The following is a 27,398-nucleotide window of genomic DNA, read 5'->3' as shown; positions in this document are numbered from 1 at the left end:
ACTGGAGGTAAGTGAATTCAGTAACAGTTAAATAATCATCCGTTAAAGCTGCAATTACATGACTAGTATGGTATTTGTGCAAGATTCATGCTAAAGAAATTATAAAATTTTTGAAAGCTTCAGGCACTGTTCATCTTTACTTACCAACCATTAGATTGTAATAGAACTTTTCGGTGCAATTGATAAATACTTTAGTTGTAAATTCCTGGATGAAGGTTGGTTCTCTGTTTTCATTATAGAATACAGGAGACTCAGCTTGTAACAGAAAACCTTAATTTAATATTGTAGCATGAGTAGACTTGCATATACCTTCTTTTGCTGCCTCCATAAACTTTGTAGTTAAGGATGCTAGCTCCTAATTGCCCATAATCCTGAATCCATATTAGAGCGTAAAAAAGAATTCTGTGCACTCAGAGATAAAACTCTTCCTATTCTTTACAATTGGCTAATAATAAGAATGCTTACCATATTCACAATCAAAACCCAACTTTTGAAACTGCAATTTCCAAGCCGTATCTATCAAGAGCAATTGATAGGCTAAAGATAATGTTTCCTTCCTAAGATGTTCAACTTTCCTTTCCACTGGAAACAAGAAATTAATTTTTTAAAGGGGTAGGTGAAAAAATTATTTATTACATTTGTTTGCCACCCATCTCACCACAAAGTGACTACATAGTATCAGATCTCTTAGCCTTGTTCATACAGGTAAACCTGAGTGAGAGTTTACTAAATTAATCTAGTACCCTGAGTTTGCATACATACTGATTTCACATTTTAGCCTAGCATGATGTGCAAGTAGCCTATAAGATACCTTTGCATGCTCTTAAGTGCGTCTCCTCAGATAAGAGCTGCACTGTCAGTGTTGCTATGACATGTCTGGATGACATAGATACTGCAGCATAAATCAGCTTTTCCACAAAATTTACTTTGAATTAATGCATTTTTGGAAACTGCTAGTGACTGATACAATCTAAGGCACTAAGTTACTGTTCTAATTTGCAACAGTGGTATTTCAACATGTAGTTCAAAAGCTGAGATTGATTCCATATATAGTTTAGATTGAATTTTTACAGTTCCGTGATAGTGGTAGCCAAGGGAAGTGGGACAGAAAACCATAGGGTTATGAAAACACATCTCACATGTGAGTAAGGCTGGATTTTAGACATTTTAAAAATATACTTGTATGCCTGTTTTGGGATTTATATTTCTTTCCTACTTCTAAATGGCAGGGTTTAGCTGTAATAGTTGGAAGGAGACTCTAGAAGACCAAAACAATGGAATTTGGGTGTGCCCTCAAGTATAATTTGCTCACATTAGGGCCAAGAGGTCATGAAAACTTACTCCACAATACATGAAAACCTAGAACTCAAATATTTTCAGACGTTTACAAATCAGATTTACTCTTTCCCAAATCTGTTGCCTTTTGTAGGCTGCTTCCCAGATTTAAAAACATACTAGAACTGACACGCCAAATGGGGAAAAAAAGTATGTCACTTTGTTCAGAATGTTAAGCTATTATTTTAAAAAAAGCACGGATATAGTTTAGCAAACAAAAGTATTGAAATATGTATTCATTAGTATTCTAAGCATCTTCTGAAGGTCAGAACAGTACACTTTATTTTTTTAAAAAAGTGTGCTCAGTTATAACATTTAGAGTTTATTATTGCCAAGAGCTTCAGCACTTTCAGAATGACCCCAAATCATCATTTAAATATTGTAGCTGATTTTCTTCTATGTAACATTTCTTTATGAATTGATACAATACTAAAAGCATATTATGAATCAACTGATTAAACATTTCTTATTCTGAAGTACACTTTATTGTTGAAGTTAAAGAGCAAATTCAGAAATTCAATAATTTCAATCTTCTAACAACAGTACTATGAAGAATTAAGGTATTGTGTGTTCCAGTTGCAGATCACTAATGTCTATCCCATAGTGGGGATGAAATTTTCTCAGAGATTTGCTAATACATTTGCCTCTCAACCACATCTGAGTGTTTGCTTACAAAAAGTGTCAATGACTCTTTCAAATTATTTTGTAAATAAGATATTATCAAGTTGGTAACTTTAAAACCCAGATATCAGGCACTAATGGATTAGTTTCTTTATACAAAAGTTATACATATGGTCACTAAAGCAATAACCAAGCCACATTTTTGCTCAAATTCACATATGTATTTAAATGTTTCCTCCCTGCACAAATGTATTATTTGTCTTTTGGTCAGCTGCCTATTACTATGCTTTTTTTTCACTGTAACTTTCTTGTGCCTTAGTGCATAACCAAGCCGACCAATAAATTGCACAAAATTTTATTAAAGTCAACAGTATTGATTGTGAGAGAATGGAAGTAACATTATTTAGAAAAGACATAACATAGCATTAGAGTTAACATCACCTTGTTAGCTTGAAGTCATTCATACTTTAGGAAAAATACTGTTTCCTTTTCTATGACAGAGCAAGAGACAAATAATTTCTAAATGGAACCATTCAGAAATAGATTCAAACACAATTAGGATGCAAAGGGAAAGAAATGGTACATCTAGAGTGATTATGGTTCTATAAACAATGGTATAAGTTGTGTTCCAAGTACAGCGCACATGCCAGAAACACACGACACTTTGTCATGTAGGTCATATTTGCTAGTCATTTGCTGGGCTGGGCAGGTATAGTCTATAAGGAAGTGATTTTAAAGTGCCAATACCGCACAGAAAAAGTTCACTGGGGCACAATGCAAGCCTTTCCCCTTATTCATAAGAATTAAGACAATACTTATCACCATACAGTTTGATATTACTTCCAATAAGTACAATATTTATTAAACATTTCTTCAGTTTGTTACATTTTGTGCAACAAATTACAAGAGTCTGCAGCCACAAATTATATGCAGAGTATAAAGAAAAATCAGCATCTGTGATCCAAAGACCTATTATGGGATTGCAACTTTCTTTTGAATGGCAATCCCCCTCCCCTTAGTGAAATGCCCTGCTATTTCAAAAGGGGTTGCCAAGGAGGTGCTGCTCAAGAGTCCAAACCTGCTTTGGCTGCACACCGTTATTTAGTGCTGATCCCAAGTAGTGTGTGTTCTTTCCATTTCCTTAGAGCTCTACATGGAACTAGTAAATTAGATTTTATACAGAATGCCTTATGAACTTTGTGCATGGAAAAGTGACAGCCACAATTGTGCTGTGGAATACAAAAACAAAGACTAAACTTCATCTTCAGAAGCCTAAACCCGACATCTAAATGTGCCAATATGATCAGAACAAAATAATGTTCAAAATTTAGCCAACCACAGGAAACAATCTGGTATAAGAAAAAGTAACAAAGATTACACGCATTTATAAACCAGCACACAAGAGGTTTAACACATTTCTGAAAATGAAGTTAGCTTTATTGAGATCGGGGAATAAAAAAGTCAGTATTGACCATTTACAATCTCTGACCTTTGTGGAGACGATAAGATTCTGTTGTAGTGCAGCTACATACAGTACAATTCAGGCATTTTTTTCAGTTGGGTTCAGATTTCAAATTCATTGTTGAGAAAGAGCTGGGAAGGAAAGTTTTAACAGCAACCTCCGCTGGACTGCTTGACTGGAGTGCTCTGAATTTTAACATTGGATTTCTCTGCACCACCTGCTGTCGCTCCAGGACCCATTCGTTTTTTGATCTCCGCAGCCATGGTCATGAAAGATTGTTCTACATTGGTTGCATTTTTTGCACTGGTTTCCAAAAATGGAATCCCAAGAGAATCTGCAAATTCCTGTAGAATAAAGACATCACTATTAGTTCCATTACCCAGATTTGCAAAAAAATATATTGCTCTCTAGCTAATTATGAAGAGGAAGCATCAAAAGCACTTTTATACAACCTCACTTAGATTTAACTATTATTAGTTTGCTTTTCATATAGACTGTCCTTCAGAAATTCAGGGTGGGATATTCAGTTCTCATCTTCCAAGTTTATGCTGACAACCTTGTCAAAAAGCTAGGCTAAGAAATAGTGACTACCCCAAATTCAACCAATGAAGTTCCACTAGTAAATACAGACTTGAATGTGGACTTCCCATGCTTAATTAAATGTCTTAACCACTATACCACACTCATTCTCAGCATTATACAACTCTTAGTTTATAAATACTGCAATGGATTCAACAATACTTTTCTGTTTTTGAAGATTAAAGTTGTTTAAAAGATAGGCATACCTTCGCTGTTGTATAATCTACGACTTTCTTTGTAGTCAGATCACACTTGTTTCCTACCAACAACTTGTTAACATTTTCACTGGCATAACGATCTATTTCTTGAAGCCACTGTTTTACATTATTGAACGACTCCTAAAAAATAAAAGAATATATTAAATCTAAGCTCGGCCATTTAATATAGCGCATTTGGATTCTAAGACAAATCCCATTGCATTTTAAATATAATCCCAATAGTGCCCATCTCTCGTTTCCTTTACAAATCAGGAATCTCTGGCTTGAATTAAGGAAGATTTCTCTGTGCCTCAAGAGTCTTCTTTTATGCAAAGATACACCATAAATTTAAAAATAATTTGTGATAGAGGTGGCGAGATGATTTAAAACACAACATTTTACAAGGAAAACTATGACTCAAAAGTGAGAGGATGTACAGTCACCACTGAATTCAATCATCTCTTCACCTAATTGCTGCTATATACAAAGTTCCACTTCCCTAAGACATGCTCATTCAATTCCTTCAAATGCCCAACTAACAAATACTTACCTGATCTGTAACATCATACACAACTATGATGCCATGAGCTCCTCTGTAGTAACTAGAAGTAATTGTTCGAAATCTCTCTTGTCCTGCTGTATCCCACTATGAAAAAAAAAGTTGAATAGTGCTTAGAACACTGCACCCGTTCTGATCTGATAGCAATAGCAATAAGATTTCTATACCTCCTCACAGTGTTTACAGTTTCTCTACGAGTATACAGAGTCAGCATATTGCCCTCAATAATCTGGGTCATTTTACCGACCTCGGAAGGATGGAAGGCTGAGTTGACCTTGAGCTAGTGAGACTCGAACTGTCAAACTGCTGGTAGTTGGCAGTGAACAGAATTAGCCTGCAATACTGCATTCTAACCACTTGCACCATCAGGGCTCTTAATTGGACAAATTAAAAAACTTTGGTAATACTTCTAGTCAACTAACTATTCTGAAATACCTACCAAAGATCAGATGAAATAAAATACCTGAAACAATGAAGCAGAATCCATTTCACTGAAATCAACTATAAAACGCTGTTGGGGATTTAATGTTAAGGTCATGGGATTACCGGGAGGCACCAGTAAAAGGTCATTTCTTGCCACCTTTTTTAAACTTTTAAATAGAAATTAATTCTGATGTTTCAGGGCAAGCATTCCACACAATTCTCATTTCTGAAAAGGCAGCTGGTTTAGCCACCTGCATTTTGAATTCTGCATTACTAGGAGGCTCTGTTGGATCCAGATTTCATTTGTCAACAAATGGAATTTTTTTGTTCTGGCATATCCTGGGTATACCCTCAGTCAATAGGAACGTTTTGGTAAAGTTGCCACAAAGTACCTTCAAGCTACAAAATACAGAGCAACACTTGTTATATATGCTTAACATATAAACCAATTCACATTTGCTGCTGCTTGACAGTTTGGAACTGGCCACAGTGCAGATTTTCTAATGGCATAATTGCCCTATGAAGCTTACAATGCCCTAGATAGTGCAACTTCTGAGATTTACAATGGATAATACTTACTATCTGAAGCTTTATAGTTTTGCCATCTAACTCTATAGTTCTGATTTTGAAGTCCACCCCAATTGTGCTGATATAGCTTTCTGTATATGTGTCATCCTAGAAAGAGGAAACATTTTTAGAATCATTAGTAATACTGTATTCCAAAGCATCACCACCACAGGAAAAGGAAAAACCTGTCTCAGAATAAACAAATACTTGATTAAACTAAAACCATGATGGATAAGTTTGCTAGATGTTTAGCAACAAAATGGACAGCTTCTAGTCGAGACTGCTCAGATGATGATGGGAAGGTTCAGTGAACATTATCAAACTGGCTGCCATTAATTGATCATATAGGTAGTCCTCAAATTATGATCACAATTGGGACTGGGATTTCTGTCGTAAGTAGTTGTGATTGTAAATTGAATCAGGCCTGATTTTATGATAACTTGTACAGTGGTTCTTATGCAAATCATGCAGTTGTTAAGCAAATCCAGCTTCCCCAATGGGGAAACCATTAAACCATGATCACATGACCACAGGTTGCTGCAATCGATCGTAGATGCAAGCCAATTGCCAAGTACCTGAATTGAAATCACATGACCATAGGGGTGATGCAATGGCTCTAAGGGTGAGTATGCTTTTCTGCAAGTCACTTTTTCAAGTGACTTGCAAAAGTCACTTGAAAATCCATAGGCTAAAGACTACCTGAATCGTAAAAGTCAATTTTGGAGCCAGAAAAAGAACAAATTAGAGCTGTTTTCTCTTGCTTGTTGAGAGTAGCTTACTTTAAGCTAATGATTAATACAATCCAAGCCATTTATATGTTTAGTGTACCACACAAACATTACCAATTACAGGATTAGAGTTTTGCTCCATTTTAAGGCCTTTCTTCCATAGCTGTTAAGTGAATCTGGCTTCCCCATTGGCTTGTCAGAAAGTTGCAAATGGTGATCACATGACCCCAGGACATTGCAACCGTCATAAATATGAACCAGTTGTCAAGTGCCTGAATTTTGATCACATGATGCTGCAACAGTTGTAAATGTGAAAAACAGTCATGAGTCACTTTTTTCAGTGTCATTATAACTTTGAACAATTACAAACAAATGGTTGTAAGTCGAGGACTATCTGTAGATAGACATGGAAAGACATGTAATGATTCAATAAGTGATACTGTAATGAAGGGCAGAGCATGAAATGCAGAATTTATTTCTTAATTGCTGTTAGTTTGGCTTAGCATACAACCTGGCCTCATCCAATTACATGACCAGCAAAATTCAATACCCCCAAATTTAGCCATATTTCCAACTTAATAACTCTAAACTTTTTAATGTGCTTAAGGGCTTTTAGTTTTCTAAAGGATTAACTCCATGTCTTATGAATGCACCCACAAGATTAGCATTTCTTCTAACTTTTTTTGCTAATTGAAATTTTATTTTACAAATACTTAGCAAATATAAACATTATGCAGGCTAAAACACCTAGATATTAATACCATTTGTTATTATTAATCCAAAGATGAGAACACAAGACAACTTACTGCAAACCTAAGTAGCAGGCAAGATTTTCCCACACCAGAATCTCCAATAAGGAGTAGCTTGAATAAATAATCACTGCAAAGAGAAAACCACAATTATACATACAATATTATGATGGATTAAAGCTATTTATTTATATAACGTATTATTTTGTTTTATCTTTATTGAAATTGTCAATTTTCTTCCTGCCGAGATATGCTAGGAATTATATAAATGGATTTTATAATGAAACCCAAATTTAAATCTAAATTCTGTGGCTACCTGGAAACAAAATTGTGATGAAAATTAGAAAATGATAAAACTGTTACAAATCTTCAGTTTTGTTATCTTTCTAGATCAATTAGTCAATACAGTAATTGGTATTTTCTGATAGAGAATTCTGGTGGTAAGAAATAACTGCTCCTCCAGTCTTTGCTGGACTCTTGCAATCTGCCTTGAATAAGGGATCTGGAAAGAAACAATCTTTAATAAAACCCATTCCACAGAAGATGGAACTACTTTTGATAATCAGCTCATGTATGGGATTCTTTAAACAATACACTTACCAGTGAAGAGGCAAACAAATCAGCCTAGGGTTATTGTAAATCTATTCTTATCTCTTCTTTCCTTCTCTCTTAAAATTGGCATTAGCAGTATTATCACCATCATAAACAGTTTGGCAACAGAGTGCAGTATACATAGCACTTCTTTGGAACCAGTTTAGAACTTAAGTTGGTCTAAGATAAAGCTCACAGATTGCTGACTGGGACCAGACAGAACATCCTGCCTGTATTACATAACTTCCACTGACTTCCATTTGTTTCCAAATAGAATTCTTAAGTAACGGTCTTTTGTGGTAAATCAAGCATACAATTAGCTTAATATCATTATCCTCCCAAGACCCTTCTCCAGATGCCCTGACATCTAAATAGAGAAGTCACCAATAGTGGAAGGACTTTAAATTGAACTCCTTATCTTTGCATTTCACTACAAGGAAATTTCTGACATAACAAGTAATGAAATAATTTTCAGAAGCAATTTTGTATTGTGTATCTTTATTTAAATTTAAGCAGTTTTAATACTAATGATTCTGAGATTTCAAACTTACAGAACAACATTAAATTTATCTCAGTCATAATTATATGCTCTCACAGGAAATTAATTTTAGAGTACTTGAAACAAGTAGATGAAATTCTTTTGTACAATTTTCTCAATCCAAATAGAATGTTAAAATATTCAAATTACAAATCATCAATATTTACTACTGAGACTTTTCCCAATCCCTTTGGCACTATTCAGCTGATTCAATATTCTGCTTTTTACTCATATGTTCCCATCTATCACTACCTATTACCATAAATAGACCAAAAGTATCATACAAAGTATGCAAATGTTTGCGGGTTTTGGTGTAACAGTCACAGTAAGGAGCTATGAGCGAGACATCTAAACATTATGGAAAGAATAGTATCAGCTATGCTAAGACTTTCATGTTTCTATAACTGTCTGAAAAGCTCTGAAAATAAATCATGTTACAACACTTTGTAACATGGAAAACACTTTCTAATACATGGTTTAAAGTTCTCAATGGGATTGGTTTTGGATTAAAGTTCATGAAGATAAGAGAACAGCAAAAAGATTCACATAGAATTCTGTACTGTACTCTCTCTCTTTTGATTATGCCGGAAATAATTTAAGTCCTGTGCATTGTATTAAATGAAATCTTCAGGTAACTTATGGTCATCAATACTAATTTGTATAGCTCCCTTTCTCAGCAATTAACTCTGGACTGCAAATAATCTTTTAAAAAATCCCATCATAAATACATAGCAGTTGACAAATATTAGTGATGCATTTTTGAAATCAAACCATTTTTCATTTTTTCAGTACTAAAAGGGTATGTTATTTAAAACATTGAACTTGAAAAATTTATAAAAAGTTGGACATCTATTGCAACACCAAGACTTCCTTAGAACAATTAAGTTGTCTAGCTCATCTTGCAGCCTGGCTCGCTTTACAAATTTAGTATTTTGACAGCCTGCATATCAATATCTAATAGAATAACTTGATTTAGAAAAAGATTAACTCTTCAAATGCACAAGGCATTTATCAGACTGATTTTCTAAATAAGATGTACAATCTAAGACAAAGTTGAAAAAATGTTTTTCTTCCCTATGTACACTTATTTATTTATAAAATTTATAGCCATCCATCTTACTGCAAGGTAACTCTTACAGAAAAATCTCAAGAAACATTTACAGGAGTGGAGTGAATAAAAAACTCACATTTGTTTTCTGATAGACATTTCTGACAGAGGAGCCTGTGATTTTATTGGTGAATAAATGCCTTAGTTGTTTTATGCCTATATTACTACAATACTTTTCTGCCAGGAACTGTATCTCAGTCCAAGGAAATGTTTTTCAAGATATTCTGAATCTTTCATGTTATTCTAATTCTTTTTATATACTAGAGCAGGGGTGTCAAACTTGATTTTATTGAGGGCCGCATGAGGGTTGTGTTTGACCTCAGGGGGCCAGGGGGGGTCGGGGCCACGGGGGCATAGCCAGCTCAATGTCAGTCATCAAGGCTCCGTTTCGGGCCGTGATTGCCTCCTGCAACCCTCTGTCAGTGAAAAGGGAGCTCGGGAGGGCCACTGGCAGAGGCACTGCAGGCTGGTCCTTAGTTGTTTGTAGGGCAGGCCTGCGGGCCAGATCTAAGCACCCCCCGGGCCTTGAGTTTAACACCCCTGCACTAGAGGGTTTTTCATTGATTCTTTATTGAATTTACAGCCAAGTTAAATTACAAGTAGTACTCAACTTACAACTTTTATTTAGTGACTATTCAAAATTACAACAACACTGAAAAAGTAACTTAAGGCCATTTTTCACACGACTGGTGCAGCATCCCTGTGGTCACATAATTAAATTTTAGATGCTTGGCGACTATAATCCTAGTACTGTAACCTACAGTGGATCTGAGTTTCATCTGAATTCTATTACTAATTAAAGAGATTCTCATTATACAAACTTTAAAAACAAACTTTGTCATTTTTTTCATTGTATATATTGAACTAATAATCACTATTTTTGTTAGAGAAATAATGTGAAGATTACTTTAATTTTGGCATCTCCTTTAGCAGCAAATACCTCATCCAAAGGTCTTTTGTATGTATTGATCAATGCTACTTGAAGTCTATTCTTTTTACAAACTGCTTCAATTCAGATATTTTGGAGCCATCTTGCATGTTGATTACTTCAGGTCACAACACTTCAACAGATTTAAATTGAGGCCTTAGATTTGGCCATTCAAAAATGTGAATTTTTTCTAGTTCAGTGACTCTGCTGTAAATGTATATCTAGTACCATTGATGTACTGCATCATTCACATTCAACTCATGGCTGGCTAAACTGATGTTCTCTAGAATGTATTGGTCCAAATCAGAATCCATAACCTTGCAACCTCAGAGTATTGTATACTTTATTCTTGGAATCCTTGGGGATTTTTTTGACAACTACATCTGGGAAGAGGGTAACAATGTCATTATATTTCTCCATTTGTATACTATGTGTCTGACCATGGCATGAGCAAACTGCTCACAAAAGATTTCATAATTCATAGTACAGTTTCCTGAGCACTGATAATCCTTTTCAGAGTTCAGAGAGATCTCATCTGATTAGGGCAAGATTCAATTCCATTAATTGTGTCCTGAAAAGCAGACTCAATCTAGCAATCAACTTGTCTGTGTTAAGAGAAGGACCCCACCTCAAACTTACATGTGATTATCATACTTTGGCTCATCTAACTCAATGTAACTCATTAAGAGAATGGTGGCACAGTGTTCAATAAAGACATGACACAGTATATTGGTTTGTACTTTGTTTAACCAGAAGCTCGCTATTAATAGGTGAGATGAAACTCCAGTTACATTGTAAGTCAAGTAATTTAGGATTATGAATAATTTCTAAAGGGTTTACAAACTTCCACTATTGTATTTGTTTTAGCAGTAATACAGCAGTAATTTGCCACTGCCTTTCAGGATGCTTTTTCAACTTTCCAATCTCGCTTATATCCTTGGTATTCTTTGTAAATTGCCAATCCAGGTTCTAATCAGATGAGCCAATTCTGCATAGTTTCCAAAACCAAGCTATGTCAAACAAATACCTTGGCCAAAATGCATCCTTATTAACAGAATTCTTTATTTGAATTAGTTACTTTTCAACACTTTACCTATCCAAAACAGATACATATTTTACATTTTACTTCACTACTGCAAGATAAAATGGTTAATATTTTTAATTAATACAACTTAGTGCTACTTCATAAAGGAAATCAATGAAGTTGCCACAGATGTAAATTACAGGTTGATTTTAATAATTACAACTGCATTCTAGTACTTTTCTGTGCTATAAATAACTGAAGCATTAAATCAAATGCTGTTCTGCTCTTTTACTAAACTGAAGCATTAAATTTAAAAGTATTAACTTTAAAAAATTTTGCAGGCTTATCAGTAAAATTTGAAAATTATTATGGAACCTTGGTTTGGTTGCTTGCTGTGCACTGAATCCAGGATCATCAAATGTAATATTCCAGAAGGAATACAAACCAATCCAGAAATGGTTGCACATCTCCCACAAATCAGCTTCTCTTACAATCAGTATCTATGCATTATTTTATTTTAATTTAATTTCAGTTTCAACTCAATCTCTCATGTTCATGATTTTAAAACAATATTCTAGTCCAAACCTGTAAAAGGTATTTCTCAAAAGTTTCATACAGATATTCAAAGTGCCGAGGGCAAGATGGAATCCTAAAAAGCCAGTGGGACAACACAAGTGCCACCAGCATCACCTCTTGGTTTATTCTTCAGAAATATCAGTCATACCAACATAATCTGATTCCAATCCAATAGATAAGAAAATGCCCCTTATATTTATCATGGATTAGGGTCCTATTAAAAGGTCAACCTTTGATGTTACTCAATTATTTCATTTGGGAATTTCCAGAAAATTATTAAATTTTCAGAGTTTAAAATGTACAGAATCCTATATAACTAAGAAAGCTATAGTTTTATTTGTTAAGCTATAACACAGGTATGATATCAAACCTCCAAGGTCCCTTCCAACGCTGTTATTGTTATTATTATTATATTATTTGTTTTGGATGTTAAAAACAAGCACACATTTAATCTTCATGCCCTAGTTCTCACCACATGCAACTTTAACTCATGATAAAATTAGACTTGCTGTTCCAAAGTGCCACTGCTAATGTTGCCTGGAAACAGTAGAACAAGATTTGATGATACTCAGCCTTTAAGCTATAGGGTGGATGATGAGAAAAGTTATTGAGCAATCAAAAGTCCTTAATAAGAAAAAAATCATCATTAATCATTTGGTGTTGCTTCTACATTTCTTCTTTTCATTTCTTAGAAGTGTTTCACTGCAATGCAGCAACATTGCAAAATCAACCTAAGCCCAGAGAGCATTCTAAGAATCATGTGGCAAACACATGACCATCAGCTAAAATGAACATCCACATCAGTAAATAGCAACTGGTCAGAAAGTGTGAATCAGCTACAAAGAAATCAAATGGTAAAGATTTCTTTATCCATTGTAAAGTAACACTACTGAATGTTCACATACCAAAGAATTAAATGAGAATACCATGTACTTTGCAATGGGGGGGGGGGGACTTCTTTGCAACCTAGTACATAAGCAATCAGTTCTCAGTATAGAAGAACCAAATGTTAACTTTTTATAACATCTCATAAAATCTTCTCACCTCCATTCTGTGACAAATACTACTGTATTGTCACAAAAATGTCCCTACAGACAACATTAGAACTTCTTTTCAGTTTCTCAGTAAACTTTGAAGAAAAACTCCACAAATAGTAGCTGTTCTGAACAAATTACAGTATAGGCTTTTAGGCAAGTCATTCCTGGTTTAAATTTTTGGTTTTTCTTGCATTAGGAGGCCATTTCCTCAAAGTCATTCTTTTTACACTTTGCAGATAGTACTCATTTACTCTTCTATTAAGAAGGCCTCAAAACTGTAGCTGCCTTAACTCTGGTCGCCATACACTAAGTCCACCAACAATCAGAATACTATATCCCTATTTTTATTACTGTTGCAGTACAGAAAATTAATTATATATAAATTCACATGAGTTATTTTCCAAACGTTTGCAGCCAAATTATCCTTCAATATAAATTATTCAAAGAGCAGTGCTTTGGAGTACCAATGCTGCCAAGCTGAAAATAACAAGTAAAGATAAAGCAGGGATAGAGAGAAATAAGCTACATACATATGAAGAAGAAAAGAAGTCCAGAGTTAGGCTGTATTTTAAGTTTAAGAAATGAACTAGAACAGGAATGGCTAGAGTTAAGGGTAAATATGTTTATAAAGCAAAGATAAAGGTGAGGAAAAAGATGAGATAAAGGTAAAGACAGAACGTAATATACAGAGGCAGGCAACTGTCAACATTAAATCCCCCTTTGTATATTCTTGGCAATGCCTCTGGCCCTGATTGTTGGCCCTCAATGGTACAATTAACTGCCATTAATTGTGGGGAACAAATGAAAACTAAGCTCTACTGCACTCATATCATAGTTAAAGCAACTGAAAACAACTGAAATTTCCCCGAAGCCCACTGTCACCCACCCCACTAAAAATACAACTTTTTAGTCAAGGCTGCCCACCTAAGCAAACTAGAAAAAAAAGTGCATGTAAAGAGAACAGGACAACCATTAGAGAAAGACTTCTAAGGAAGAGCCCTGGTGGCGCAGCAGATTAAATCACTTTTATTAACACCATCTGCCTGCAATTACTGCAAGTTCGAATCTCACCAGGCTCAAGGTTGACTCAGCCTTCCATCCTTTCTAAGGTAGGTAAAATGAGGACCCGGATTGTGGGGGCAATAAGCTGACTTTGTATAAAATATACAAAAGTATGAAGGCTATTGCTTAACGCATTGTAAGCCACCCTGAGTCTCCCGAGAAGGGCGGCATATAAATCAAATTTTTTTAAAAATAAAATCTATAAGCCAATGGAGAGCATATGTATGCATGTTAAATGGTTACCTATTTAAGACAAGGTGAATTGAACAGGTTAAATGAAAAAAAAAATCACACTGAAGTATCACAATCATCATTTAGTAAATGACCTTGGGTCCGAAAGGAGAAGGGCGGTATAGAAATTTGAATAATAAATAAATAAATAAATAAATAAATTAATTAATTGATTGATTATCTTCCAGTACATCCATCCTCATAGTTGGGAGAATTAAATGAAAAAAAAAAAAACACCAACCCCAAACCTTGTATACATTTCCCTAAATTCCTTGGTTGAATCCACACTTTCCCCCTTCACTTAACCTAAAATACTTCTATTAACAAAAGTTACCTTAGATGCATTTTTTTTTTTAATTGGCACACCATTTCCCCACTTTAACAACTTTAATAACAGGAAGCTGCGATCTTGATCCCGGATTGCTTCCCTAAACCGTGGTTAGAAAAGTAGATGGGAACCTACCGTCGGCTCTCCGAGAGCAACGAAGACACAGAACAAGATTCCCACTTGCCCAGCTACAGAATACACCAAATAATGAACCGACTCGCTTAGCTATCGGAAGGGCTGGGATCCACCCCCACCCCCGGCACCCCCAAAGCTGATTATTTACACTTTACAAAAAGGATTCACAGAAAAGTTTCGGGCCAAACCCTATCTTTCAAAGGGTGGGTGGGTGGGTTTAATCTTGGAATGCATCCTTGAAAACATCCTCAAGCCAAAGCCACCAGTTCTGTTTAGTTGCAACCATCCTAGATCCATCCAGAGCCACGGCAGACTCCCCTGTTTTCCCCAGGACTGTTGGCCCCAGAGCCGCCTCTGCCTCCCTGTTTTCCTTCGGCAAGGTGGCAATTGCTGCATCCCGTCACCACTTATGTCATCCCGCCCGTCGTCCCCGTCTCCCGCTCCCTCCACCACCTTGTCGCTCCCTTCTGTCCCCACGCACACCAGAAAGCCGCTACCCAGTACTCACTATTCGGGATTCATACTGGACATGTCAGCGGGGGCCCCCACGGCCTGTAGAGAATGAGCTCTCTCCGCGGAGCAGGCGGCGGTCAGACCCACCACCGGCGGCTCCTGGGACGGTCGGACTGCCTAGCCAACCAAACACCCAAAGGTGACAGACAACACGGGCAACAGCGGCGTCTCCTTCCAACAGGGACAACCCCTCCCCACACAAGCGGCGACTGCAGCCGTCTCCGCTCTGGCACCTAAAACTCAAAATGGCTGCCACCTCCGAACCAGGAAACGGAGAAGCCTCTGGTGGAGGGCTGGGTCTTACATGATGGTGAGGAGGCGGTGGGGAATCCTTGGCAAGGAATGCTGGGGAATTGAGTTCCCAAGTCCCGCGACAGCTTTCGGGTTGCTTTGGAGCGGAGTCCGCCAAAAAACTCGCTTTCCCAGCAAACCTACGGGCGGGTCGACGCGTGCGTAATCAAAGCTCTTTCTTTCGTGTTTCCCGGTTGACTCAACTTTGAGATTTTGGTAACCGATTGGCTGACAGGTTCAGCCGGCCGGGCAACGTCAGCAGGGAAACGTGGCAGCTTGGGCGAGCCGTTGATTTCTCCAAAGACAGGATCGGGAGAAGGCGGGGCAGCAGCGAAGGGAAGGGAGAGAAAAAGCGACGCCGAGCTATTTTGTGGGCGGAGCGATCGCGTGGAATTGGAATTTGAACTGAGGTTAGACGTAGCGATTAGAACACAGGTTTTTTTTTTTTAAAAAAAAGTGCCCCGTGGACAGAGTTTCGAGTCCAACGTCACTGTAAAGGGAAAGTATTCATCTGATAAACGTCGTGTGAATACTGCCAGCAGATTTAAGTCTGTGCCAGATGGGGACTGATAAGCATTCTGTAGGTGGTTAAGAGACCTTATTATTTCGCAATTTAGAATGGATTATAAAACTGAAACTTTAATAGTACTCTGCTGTTTGCCTTTAAATAATTGAGATTCCATTACGCAATGCCACACTAACATGTCGAAAATTTGGCAACTATAAAATCTCTACCCACAAGCATTTCCTAAGCCCTTGGTGAAATACCATTAGCTTGCTTACCCTGCACCTTGTGTATTATTAATAGATGGTTACAAAGTTATTTACAATATGTAGTCTTCCATAATTCCTTTTTGCCAAAACATTTTCAAGTACCGTGGTTGAAACAAATGTGGTTTTGATAATGTACAAATGATGCATCTTCATATTTAAAAATGGGTGACACTGAATTGTGCTGGTTTTCCTCTTCTTGCCAGGATTGGTTTTTAGTTGGTATAAATAAGATGTCTCAGGCTTCTCTCTATTTACCATCTACATGAGGCTTCTGGGTGAAGTGATCCAGTGGTTTGGGATGAGACATCATCAGTATGCTGATGATATAAAGCTTTTCATCTCCATCCTGGCCTGCCTGATTGATGCTGTGGATGTCTGTTCCAGTGCCTGGAAGCTACACTTGTCTGGAGGAAGCACAATAAATTTGATTCAATCCAAGTAAGACTGAGTGGCATTGAGTATTTGTCATCTTCTAGTGACAAGGTTTTTTCACAGATGGTCCTGGAGGGGTGACCCTGCCCTAGATAGACCTGATGTGCAATCTGGAGATCCTTTTGGACTCACAGCTCCTGCAAGGTGGCAGCTATGGCTAGGAGGGCCTTTGCACAGAGTGTTGTAAGCCAGTTGTGCCTGTTCCTGGATCAGGAGGCTTTGTTCATATTCACACATACCCTTGTGACCTCTCATCTGAATTACTGCAATGCACTCTACATGGTGCTGCCCTTGAAGAGCATTCGGAAGCTTCAGCTGGTGGAGAATGTGACTGCACAGGTGGTAAATTGTGTTGGATATTCAACATATTTAACACTCGTGCTACATGAGCTGCATTGGCTACCAGTGAGCTTCCGGGTATAATTCAAAATGCTGGTTGTCATCTTTAAAGCCCTTCATGGCTTTGAACCAGGCTATCTAAATGACTGCCTATTCTAGAGATGTTTCTACTCATGCAGGTTGGGCATGTTATAAGTCCCATCAGCCAAGGAATGTCGGCTGGCAGGGACTAGGGCACTAGGAGATGTACCTACTCTGCTAAAGCCCCTACCCTCTGGAATATTCTCCCTTCAAAGATTAGGATGATCCTAACTCTTCTGAAGACATGGTTATGTGCTTGGGCCTGGAGGGAGCCCTGAATATGTTAAGGACTCCATTTCTTGGTTATATTAACATCTATGGCAATAATTATACTCAGCGGCCATGTATATTTAAGTTTGTACTGTATTGTTGTTTTAGGTTTTTATGATGTACACTGCAGCTATAGAAATCAAATCAAATCAATATGAATTGGATTTTTTAAAAAAATCACAACAATCCACCATTATTTCCCTGCATCTAATGCAATAGTTCCTATTTTTTAAAAGATTGAATTTAAATGTAAATTATAGGTTGTCCTCAAGTTACAACAATTGAGCCCAAAATTTATGTTGCTAAGTGAAACATTTGTTAAGTAAGCCTTGCTCCATTTTATGACTTTTCTTGGTTGTTAAGTGAATCTGGATTCCCCATTGACTTGGCTTGTCAGAAGGTCATGTGATCAGCATGACCCCAGGACACTACAAATGTCATAAATATGAACTAGTTGCCAAGCATCTGAATTTTGATCATGTGATCATGCTGCAATGATGCTGCAATAATCATGTGAAAAACATCATACACATAAGTCACTTTTTTCAGTGCTGTTGTAACTTTGAACTGTCACTAAATGAACTGTTTTAAGTTTAGGACTACCTGTATTACATGTGTGCATATGGGTGTGCACATGTGTGTGAGTTAGGAGCTGGGAGACATATGGATATTGGCTGAGCAACTTAGAACCAGTCATTCTCTCCTAGCTCTAAAAAAAGGCTACCTATCTATTAGCCTGCCTTTGATCAATATAGTAGATTACAGTCCATAAATTGTGAAGATGCCTCCATCCTGAAGTGGAATGATCTGGACAGGTAGATACTGTAGACAGATAGAATGATAGAAACCCAAAATAGTTTAAAATGCAAGCATTAAAGATCATATTCTTGGAAGTATATTAATGAGATAAGTTTCACTCAGTTCATCAAGATAATCTGAGAGGTTATACACAGTCATAATTTGCAAGTCCTATAGAATACCCACTATAGTTAAGAATGCAACAGTCATTTAATGTTGATATAATAGCAGAGAATTTGTTAGCCACCAATAGGACAGCACTCTTTTAAAGCTATTATCAACTGGCAGTTTCTAGCAATAATATTATGGAGCTCAAATTCCAAGTTCCAAATTTTACACTCACCGATTTCAACATATGGGTCTCATGAACAAATAGACCTAACAAAAGCAGAAAGAACTGTAGTTTTTGTTCCTGAAAAACATCAGAATAAACAAATGCAAATGAATATATGCCATTATAAATGTAATTATAATGTGCAGGCACATACTCAAGGTAATTTTTTGAAAGTATTTTAAAGCTGGTTGAAGAAATAGCTGTTGACCCAAAAATAATAGCATGTTTGCTTTACAGAACAAAAGCAGCGTCCAAGTAACAACAGACATGCATAATTATCAACAATCCAAATTTCCCTAGAGTGCCAAACTGTAATTATATCTTAAAATGTCAGGGTATTCTTAACTCATCCTCTTCGGAGGCAGAATTTTGTTGCTTTCTAAATGTAGTTTCTGTAGCAACCTTTCACTTATCTTTAATCTAGAAGATACGAGTAGGTAAGATCTCATATCCAGCACCATCTCCAGAAGACAGCCTTCACTAAACTACATGTCTTCCTGTGGAATGACATACCCAATGATTGTGGTGAAGGTTGTCTTCTTACATGGTCGAGGGAAGAATAGCATTTGAGAAATGGAGATGGTGCAGGATATGAGAGATATTACCTGCTCATGATATCTTCTAGATTAAAGTTAAGTGAAAGGTTGCCTAGAGAAACATTTAGAAAACAACAAAATTTAGAGGGTATTTTAAGACTATACTCTAATGTAAACACTAAGAGGACTTGTGCCAACTTCTGTTTCCTTCTCCCATCCAATCTATGAGGAAGATTGGTGCTGTCCTTTCAGCACCAAACAAAAATATTCCCTTTTTGCTCCAACATTAATTGCTTTAAATTCATCACAATTTAACAGGGAGATGATCTACATTAATAATTAGATAATTACCAAAAGATATCTTGTAGCTTCATGATTCCACAAAGATTTCCCAATGTGGGAAAAAATAGCAAACAAAATAGCAAGCAAATAGCAATAAAATAGTGAGATACACTATTACACTCTTACATACTTCACTCACTTCTAGATTAGATGCACATAACTCTTAATCTCTTATTCTGTACCTTTAAAGTGTTGAACTCTGAACAGCTGGTATAAATCAATCTTGTCATGAAGTGCAATACACATACACAATACACAGAACACAATTTGAGGAGGGGTCTAACTGTTCTTGGGTAGTTCTTGATCATGGAACTCCGTGTCCTGATGATCCATCAGTCATATTTTGATCTTTTTTGGGTTTTAGCACATCATCTAGTCCACTCCAGCATATTCTTGCATTTCCATGTACCTGTATATTCAGACATTGTTCTTCACTGTCACTACTTCTGTTTATATTGGTTATGGATACCATCACACATGACCTGCAGCAGAACGCACCCTGGACTATGCTGTATGTTATGTTATGCTCGCTTCCACCACCAGAGACAAACTACAGCAGCGAGTCCAAACATGGAATGATCATCTAAACCACTGTGGACTCTGCCTCAACATCAAGAAAACTGAGTACTTAGAGACTGTTACCACTCCTCAAATGCTTCAAATCAATCGAGAAACCTAAAGAAGGTGGATATTTTTCGGTATCTGGGATCCCATCTCCAAGGCAATGGCGACATCAATGGCGAGGTGCGAGCAAGGGTGAATGCAGCCTGGATGCGTTGGTGATAACTCATGGATGTTTTATGTGACAGACGAATGCCAATTTGTCTTAAATCTAAGATTTACAAGACAACCATCTGCCCTATTGCACTGTATGGCACTGAATCCTGGGCAGCAACAACAGGGACCGAAAGCTATCTCCATGCCATGGAAATGCGAATGCTCCATTGGATAGCAAACATCTCCCTTCTTGACCACATCACAAATGCAACAGCATTTTGGTGTGGCACCAATTACAGAGAAGATGAGAGAAGGCCGGTTCCGCTGGTATGGACATGTCCAGAGAGCAGCACCTTCCACTGTTGCTAAGACAAAGGGTTTAAAACACAATTGTATAAAATTATTTTTCAATTGGATATTTACTACAAGTTGCATCCAGGTTATTCATACTTGGAATAGAGCAACTAAAATCAATCTGGCATAAATTTAGTCATGAATAGCCCTAACTCAATAAATGTCAACTGATGTAAAACAGAATGACTTAAGTTTGAATTCAAATCAGAGTCCTCCTGAAGAGTCAGTTCTTTGCCCACTTATTTAGGAATAAAGCACACTGAATTGAACCATATGCTATGTATTGCATTATAAGATTAAGCACCAGAAATCAGTTCACCTTATTTACTAATATCTTTTAAGTAAATATAGGATAAAATCATGCTCCATGTGAATTTTACATTTTCAAAGCAATTTATTTAAATAGATACATTTATTAATGAAAATCAATTCCAGATAGTGTTTCAACCAATCATACTAAATATAGCTAGACTAGAAATAACAACAGTTTAAGATTTTCCTTCATGGCCCAAATAAATTGTTTTATGAATATTTAGCACCTGGAAGATAAAAGAGTCAATGTAATACAGGAAATCCTCAAGTTATAACCACAATTGAGCCCATAATTTCTTTTGCTAAGGAAGACAGGTGTTAAGTGGATTATGCCCCATTTTATAACTTTTTTTTTTGCTATTATTGTTAAGTGAATCACTACAGTTGTTCAGTGAATAATGCAGTCATTAATTGAATCTGGCTTTCCCCATTGGCTTTGCTTGTCAGAAATAGGAATGTGACAAATAACAATCCCAGGACCCCAGGATGATGCAATCATGCTGGTTGCCAACCACCCAAAGTCTGATCACTTGGCTATAGGGATAATTTGCATACAGTCACTTTTTTTTAGTGCCATTATAACTTCGATCGGTCATTAAATAAATGGTTATTAGTCAAGGACTATCTCTATTTCATAATGTTGGCATACTAAATTGTCATGATGATTTATTTTTTTAAACATAAGGCCAATACAAGCAGGTTAAATATTATACAGCAAAGACATCTGATTTGTAGATAGAATATGACTTGGTTAATTCAACTAGTATACGTATTCTAGATTATCCAATTACCCCCACTCAAATACTTATAAAATGTCTCTGTCTTTGTAAAGATAACATTGGGATTCTCAGGTTATCTCTATCTAAGTAATAACCAGGCACAGACCTGCTTAGCATCTCAGGTCAGGCAAAACCAATTAGGTATTATTATCTGTTGAGACACATCTGTAACTCTTAAATAAAAATAATAAAATTATATTACTCAAAACACCATAAAGACTTCATTTTTAGACTTGGTGTAAAATGGGTCTCCTGATCAATTAAGAGCTCATATACACACCATGTGGCAGTTAAACAGAAATAATAACCCATATATTTGAAGCTATAACCATGAAAAAATTAACAAAATTTAATAATTACATGATCCTTCTTCAAAAAGGTTTGAACACAAGATACTAATCTATTTAGAAAACAGCAAAAAAGGAAAAGCAGGAATACTCTCTAATTAATATATAGCTAGAAATATATTAGAACTATTTACAGAAAATATTTTATAATTCTTATACGAGTTTCATGAATTCATGAGGAGAGTCTTAAACACTTAAACCACAACTTAACTTGCGAATGCTAAAACAATAAAATAAATGAGTGATTCTTTTGTTTTTACTCAGGGCATAGCCAAATAGAAACTGCGTAATACCGGCCTTTTTAAAAATAGATGTCTTGTTCAACAAAAACAAATACAACGGTGTAGAATTTTTTGGATCATATAGATATTACTGACACAATGAGACCTGGAAAAATAGCAAAAACCCTGGTGCCAATATTCATGGAGTACCAGGAAGGTGAAGACCTAAAACATGCAGAGATTTTATTCATAATACCAGAACCTCTTTTCAGGCACTTTGATTTGTCATTTAGACAAAAAGTGGCTAGAGTTACAGGTCAAGATGCAAAAGGCCTAAGGGAAGAATTTAAACTGAGCCAGGGGTGAAATGCTCCCGGTTCGGAATGGATCAGCCGATCCAGTAGCGATGGCGGCAGGTGGTTTGGAGAACCGGTAGCAAAAATCTCTGCCCCCTCACCCATGCCCATCCAATCGCCCGGTTGCCTGCTTGCCGCTTCTTTTAAAAAATGTTTTTAAAAGGTAAAAAAAGCTCTGACGAGCTCAGCTGAGCCACGCGATCGTCAGAGCCTTTTTTTTTACTTTTAAAAGCATTTTTTTACAACCCATTCAGCCAAATAGGTTGTAAAAAAATGCTTTTAAAAGTAAAAAAAAAATTGCGCGCCACAGCTGATCAACACCCACCCACCCCCGTGCTGTTCTACTTTCCCCATGCCTCCTTTTGGCTTGCATGATGTACACTGCACATGCACACGCAGTGCGCATGTGCAGCCAACGAACCGGTAGTAAACTGGTTCAGATTTCACCTCTGAACTGAGCCCTATATAGAAGGACTGGTTTCCTTATCACAGATGACTCAAACAATGAAAATTCAATGGTTCTTTACTTTTTAAAATTTGCAGAATTAGTTAAACAGAGAAAATTAATTTGCTAGCTTATTCTTACAAACATGTTACAATGTTACTCTTGAGAAAAAGTCAAATTAAACTGTCCTTTCAGTAAATATCATAGGATTGCTTGTGAAAGATGTTTCTGAAGTTACTATCACAACTAAGAAAAAATGGTGAAATAAATAAGATAGCAAACATGAAGAGTAAAAGACCGCAGTCTTTCATCATACAGGATTATGTTCTAATAAGTGGGATTTGAATTTTAATATATATGAAAAGTTTGGGCTGCAAATCTCCATTTCTCCATTTTCTGCAGTTATTATTCTTGGGTTTTTGCAACAAAAACAAAAAACTCTCCAGCTGTTTTAATTTAAACTCAATTGTGGTCATAAATTGAGGACTACCTGTATGTGTTGCAAATATCTTCTAAGAAAGAATTAATTCTTGGGCCATCAATGTATATATAAAATTATTTAATAAACTATGGTACATTTTGTTCAAACTATTATCTCAAACATTTCTTGACATCAAACTTAATTCCTTGTATGAGTTTATAGCTGTGATCCCTGCTGATTTTCTGAAAAAAAATAGTCTACTTATAAACTCGCCTCAAAAATAAGATCTGAAACCATTCTAAAAAACTAGTTTTCAAATTACAGAGGCTAAGTACCATTTCATGACCAGCTAAGATAATTACTCAATTGAGATGGAAATTAATATTGAAAGAAAAATCCCAAAATGATGAAAATAAAGGCAGACAAGGAACTCAAGAATAGTTTACTATATACTTAAACCAGGGGTGAAATTCAGCAGGTTCTATCCGGCTTGGGCGAACCGGTAGTGGCTGCTGCGGAAGGCTCCGCCCACCTGCGCAGACGTCATGATGTCACTTTTTTGCTACATTTTAAGCTCTGCACGTGTGTAGAAGGCTTTGTGCATGCACAGATGACAGTGTGGGGGAGCGGAGCGCACACATTGGTGAACTGGTAGGGAAGGTAAGTGAATTTCACCCCTGACTTAAACTGTATGTTGTATTTATAGCTATAAATCCAAGTCATGTTTTCTATCTTGTAGTAATATGGCAATAGGAGGGCAACTACATCTGAGCTCCAAAAATCAATTTTCTATCTTTCTGCTATCTAATGATTGTTTGAACTTTTGAAACCAAGATAGGGCAGTCCTTGCAATCACATAGGAATCAATTCTCCTAAGAGTTATTGTTTTATGTTTATTTTAACATTCAAGTTTGTTGTTTTTCTTTTATCTATCTTCTTTTAAAAACTCCATATATTTTTTCTTGTTTATCTTTTATTTTTGTAAAAATCTTTAACAAATAAAAATCACAGGAAGGAATTTAATGAATAATAAATTTAATGAAGGATAGACATCTGTTGACATCCATCTTCTGCGCATGTCCAAGATGGCGCCCCAGCGCTGAATCCTGGATCTTCGGGGGGTGATGCCTTGGCTTGGGGGACCTCGCGGCAGTCATTTTGAACATCTATGACCCCCCGTTCGGGTAAAAGAGCATCTGGAGATCCCGTTGAGAGCTTTGTTAGCTCTCCGGACCACCCCAGCTCCGAGGAGGACGACGTCGAAACGCTGGCGGGTGAGGGCGTGAATGGATGCGGCCTGTGGGGAGCGGCGCTAGCACTGGCAGCTACGGGCGGTCGTGGTAGCGGTGGTGGCGGCCCCTGGACGACGTCGACGTTTGAGGCCCCTACGGGGGTTCCCCACGCTCCTGGATGCCTCGAGGAAGATCTGTAGAGGCAGGGGGTGGCTGGGGATGTCCGTGGGGAGGCCGATGGCGATGGCGGCGGCAACCGCGGTGATGGCGGCTGATGTCGGGGCAGCTCCCAAAGGCCTGCAGACCTGAATACTGACAGCATAGGATTCTTCAGCGGCAGCCTTAGACCGAGTCCTGGGTGATTGGAGAGTGTTGGACCCTCGGGGGAAGGGTTACCTCCATGGAGACCCAGAGACACCCCCCTCCAGGACGAGCTGGATGCGGGGGAATGAAATAGGGCAGCATTATCCATCAGACTGGGAGGTTGAGGGATTTACAGGGGTCGGAAAATGACTACAAACTTATGCGGTTTGAATTTCCCCTCCCTCCTCCTTCCTTTGGACCGAGTTTAGGCCTATGGGCCTTATTACGGCTACAGCTACCCATCTATCTTGGCCTGCTGAATTATTCCTAATTTTCCCCCTTTTCTAACAAGCTTGTCTGAACTCCCTGCCATGTAAAATCTCTTTGACGTGAATTTACGAACTTAAACCTCCTTCTGAGCAGGATACTTGGACTCCCGGATGCTACTAATCCCAGGAGGGATACTGGTTCTATGGACGTAAGGACGTTGGAGGCGGAATATGGCTATCTTCACACCCGGGTTTCCATCAGAGTTTCCATGGGTGGCCTAGGTGAGAGCATGGCTGCCCTGGAAACGTCCGGGGTCGAATGATACGCACCTCCTTTGCCATTGTCGTGAGAGGACAATGGAGCTTGGCGGCCTGACCATGGATTGGAATTTTCCCTATGTTTGTAACATCGGTGGTCCCCCTACCCTTGGACCTTGGCTCCCCTGATGATTATATGTATTCGGTGTCGGAACTCCTCGCCCTGCGAGATTCTCCCCTCTCGCAGGTTTGGCCCTCCACATTATCGAGGGCCTATCTCGATGACGGACTTTGGAGTCCAGAGAGATGGCATGGAGCAAGGAAGAATTTGTGGGGTTTTCTAGGGAAATTTTTAAAGATTTTAAGGGGTTCTGGGAGGGGGGTTTGTAATGATCTTTCTAGAGAAATTGGGAAGAAGACTCTGGGGGATGGGGGGGAAATCCACCAGGGTCGGAGCCGAGCCCGGCACAGGGTAACGATTCGGGGGGTGCTGGTCGAGGGATTGGGAAAGGGATGGGGGACGATACCTATGAGGTCTGTACCATCAGCACGGTAGATGGGAGGAGCAGATATGGCGGGAGCAGGGGACCATATCATGTGTTGGGGGCTCGCACTCGCTGTTTGAGAGCAATTGCTTGCCCCGGTCCCCACGGCTCCTCTCGGAGACTAGGTGGCTTAGACACTCAGGATCTGTGCCTTCGGCTGATGTTATGCAACGCTAGGTCCGTGATAAATAAGGCCCCCCTCATTCACGATCTTATACAAGAGGGAGGAGCGGACCTGGCGGGTATTACGGAGACCTGGTTGGGCCCGGAAGGCAGGGTCCCTCTGGTTGAAATGTGCCCACCAGGCTTCAGAGCATTCCATCAGCCAAGGGCCCAGGGGAGGGGCGGGGGGGTGGCGGTTATTATTAATGAGGATCTGGGTGCGAGGGAGACCACTGTGCCTCAGATAGCCGGATGTGAGTCCCTCCTTGTGAGGTGGGGTCGTGGGGTTCAGATGGGTTTGTTGCTTACGTACCTGGTTCCCTGCCGCGTGGCAACAGCCCTACCTGAGCTACTCGATGTGATAGCCACGGTGGCAGTAGATACACCCAGGCTTTTAGTCATGGGTGATTTCAACTTGCCATACGTCGGTGAAACGTCTGAGGTGGCTTGGGAGTTCATAGCTTCCATGACGGCCATGGACCTGACCCAATTAGTTCATGGCCCTACTCACAGGGGAGGTCACACTCTGGACTTGATTTTTGTCTCTGGCCAGTGGTTGAGTGGTCTTGTTATAGGGGATATAGATATGGAACCCTTGTCATGGACTGACCACTCGCTCCTCCGCCTGGATCTTCAAACTGCTACCCCTCGCCGCAGGGAGGCGGACCCAATTAGATGGATCCGCCCCAGGCGCCTGATGGATCCTGATAGGTTCCAAATGGAGCTTGGGCTATTTCCTGAGGATCTAGCACATGACTCGGCCGAGGACCTGGTATTTGCCTGGGATCGGGCGGCTGGTGGGGCCTTGGACCGAGTCGTGCCTTTGCGGCCTCTGATACGGTGCTGATCCCGGGCGGCTCCTTGGTTCACGGAGGAGCTGAGGGAAATGAAGCACCGGAAAAGACACCTGGAGAGAGGTCGGAGGGCCAGTCTCGCTGAATCTGATCGAACACTGGTAAGGTCGCATATTAAGGCCTACCTAGTGGCGATAAAGACGGCAAAGTTTAATTACTTTTCCGCCTCTATTGCGTCATCAGGGAATCATCCGGCCACCCTGTTAAGGGTAACCCGCTCCCTGCTCCATCCGGGAGTGCGGGAGGATCCCTTGGAAGGTAGGGCGGAGGATTTCGGACAATACCTGTATGACAAAATCACCCAGATCCGGGGGGATTTGGACTCTGACTGGGTA

At 38.5% G+C, this 27,398-nt stretch overlaps 1 protein-coding gene across 1 annotated transcript; it reads right to left on the bottom strand.

The window, feature by feature from the left end:
* Positions 1 to 4: 4 nt before the first annotated feature.
* Positions 5 to 15,565, bottom strand: RAB1A (RAB1A, member RAS oncogene family). Its single transcript, XM_070933075.1, has 6 exons — positions 15,287 to 15,565; positions 7,278 to 7,350; positions 5,756 to 5,851; positions 4,745 to 4,840; positions 4,204 to 4,335; positions 5 to 3,762 (listed from the first exon to the last, which is right to left on the bottom strand). The coding sequence occupies exons 1-6, from the start codon at positions 15,307 to 15,309 to the stop codon at positions 3,565 to 3,567; spliced, it is 618 nt and encodes a 205-aa protein (XP_070789176.1). The 5' UTR covers positions 15,310 to 15,565; the 3' UTR covers positions 5 to 3,564.
* Between the last annotated feature and the right edge of the window lie 11,833 nt (positions 15,566 to 27,398).

This window comes from Pituophis catenifer, unplaced genomic scaffold, assembly GCF_029215685.1.
Source record: "Pituophis catenifer annectens isolate HBS135680 unplaced genomic scaffold, rPitCat1.0.hap2 SCAF_1, whole genome shotgun sequence".
Classification (NCBI taxonomy): Eukaryota; Metazoa; Chordata; class Lepidosauria; order Squamata; family Colubridae; genus Pituophis; species Pituophis catenifer.
This window is presented reverse-complemented; position numbering and strand designations above follow the sequence as displayed.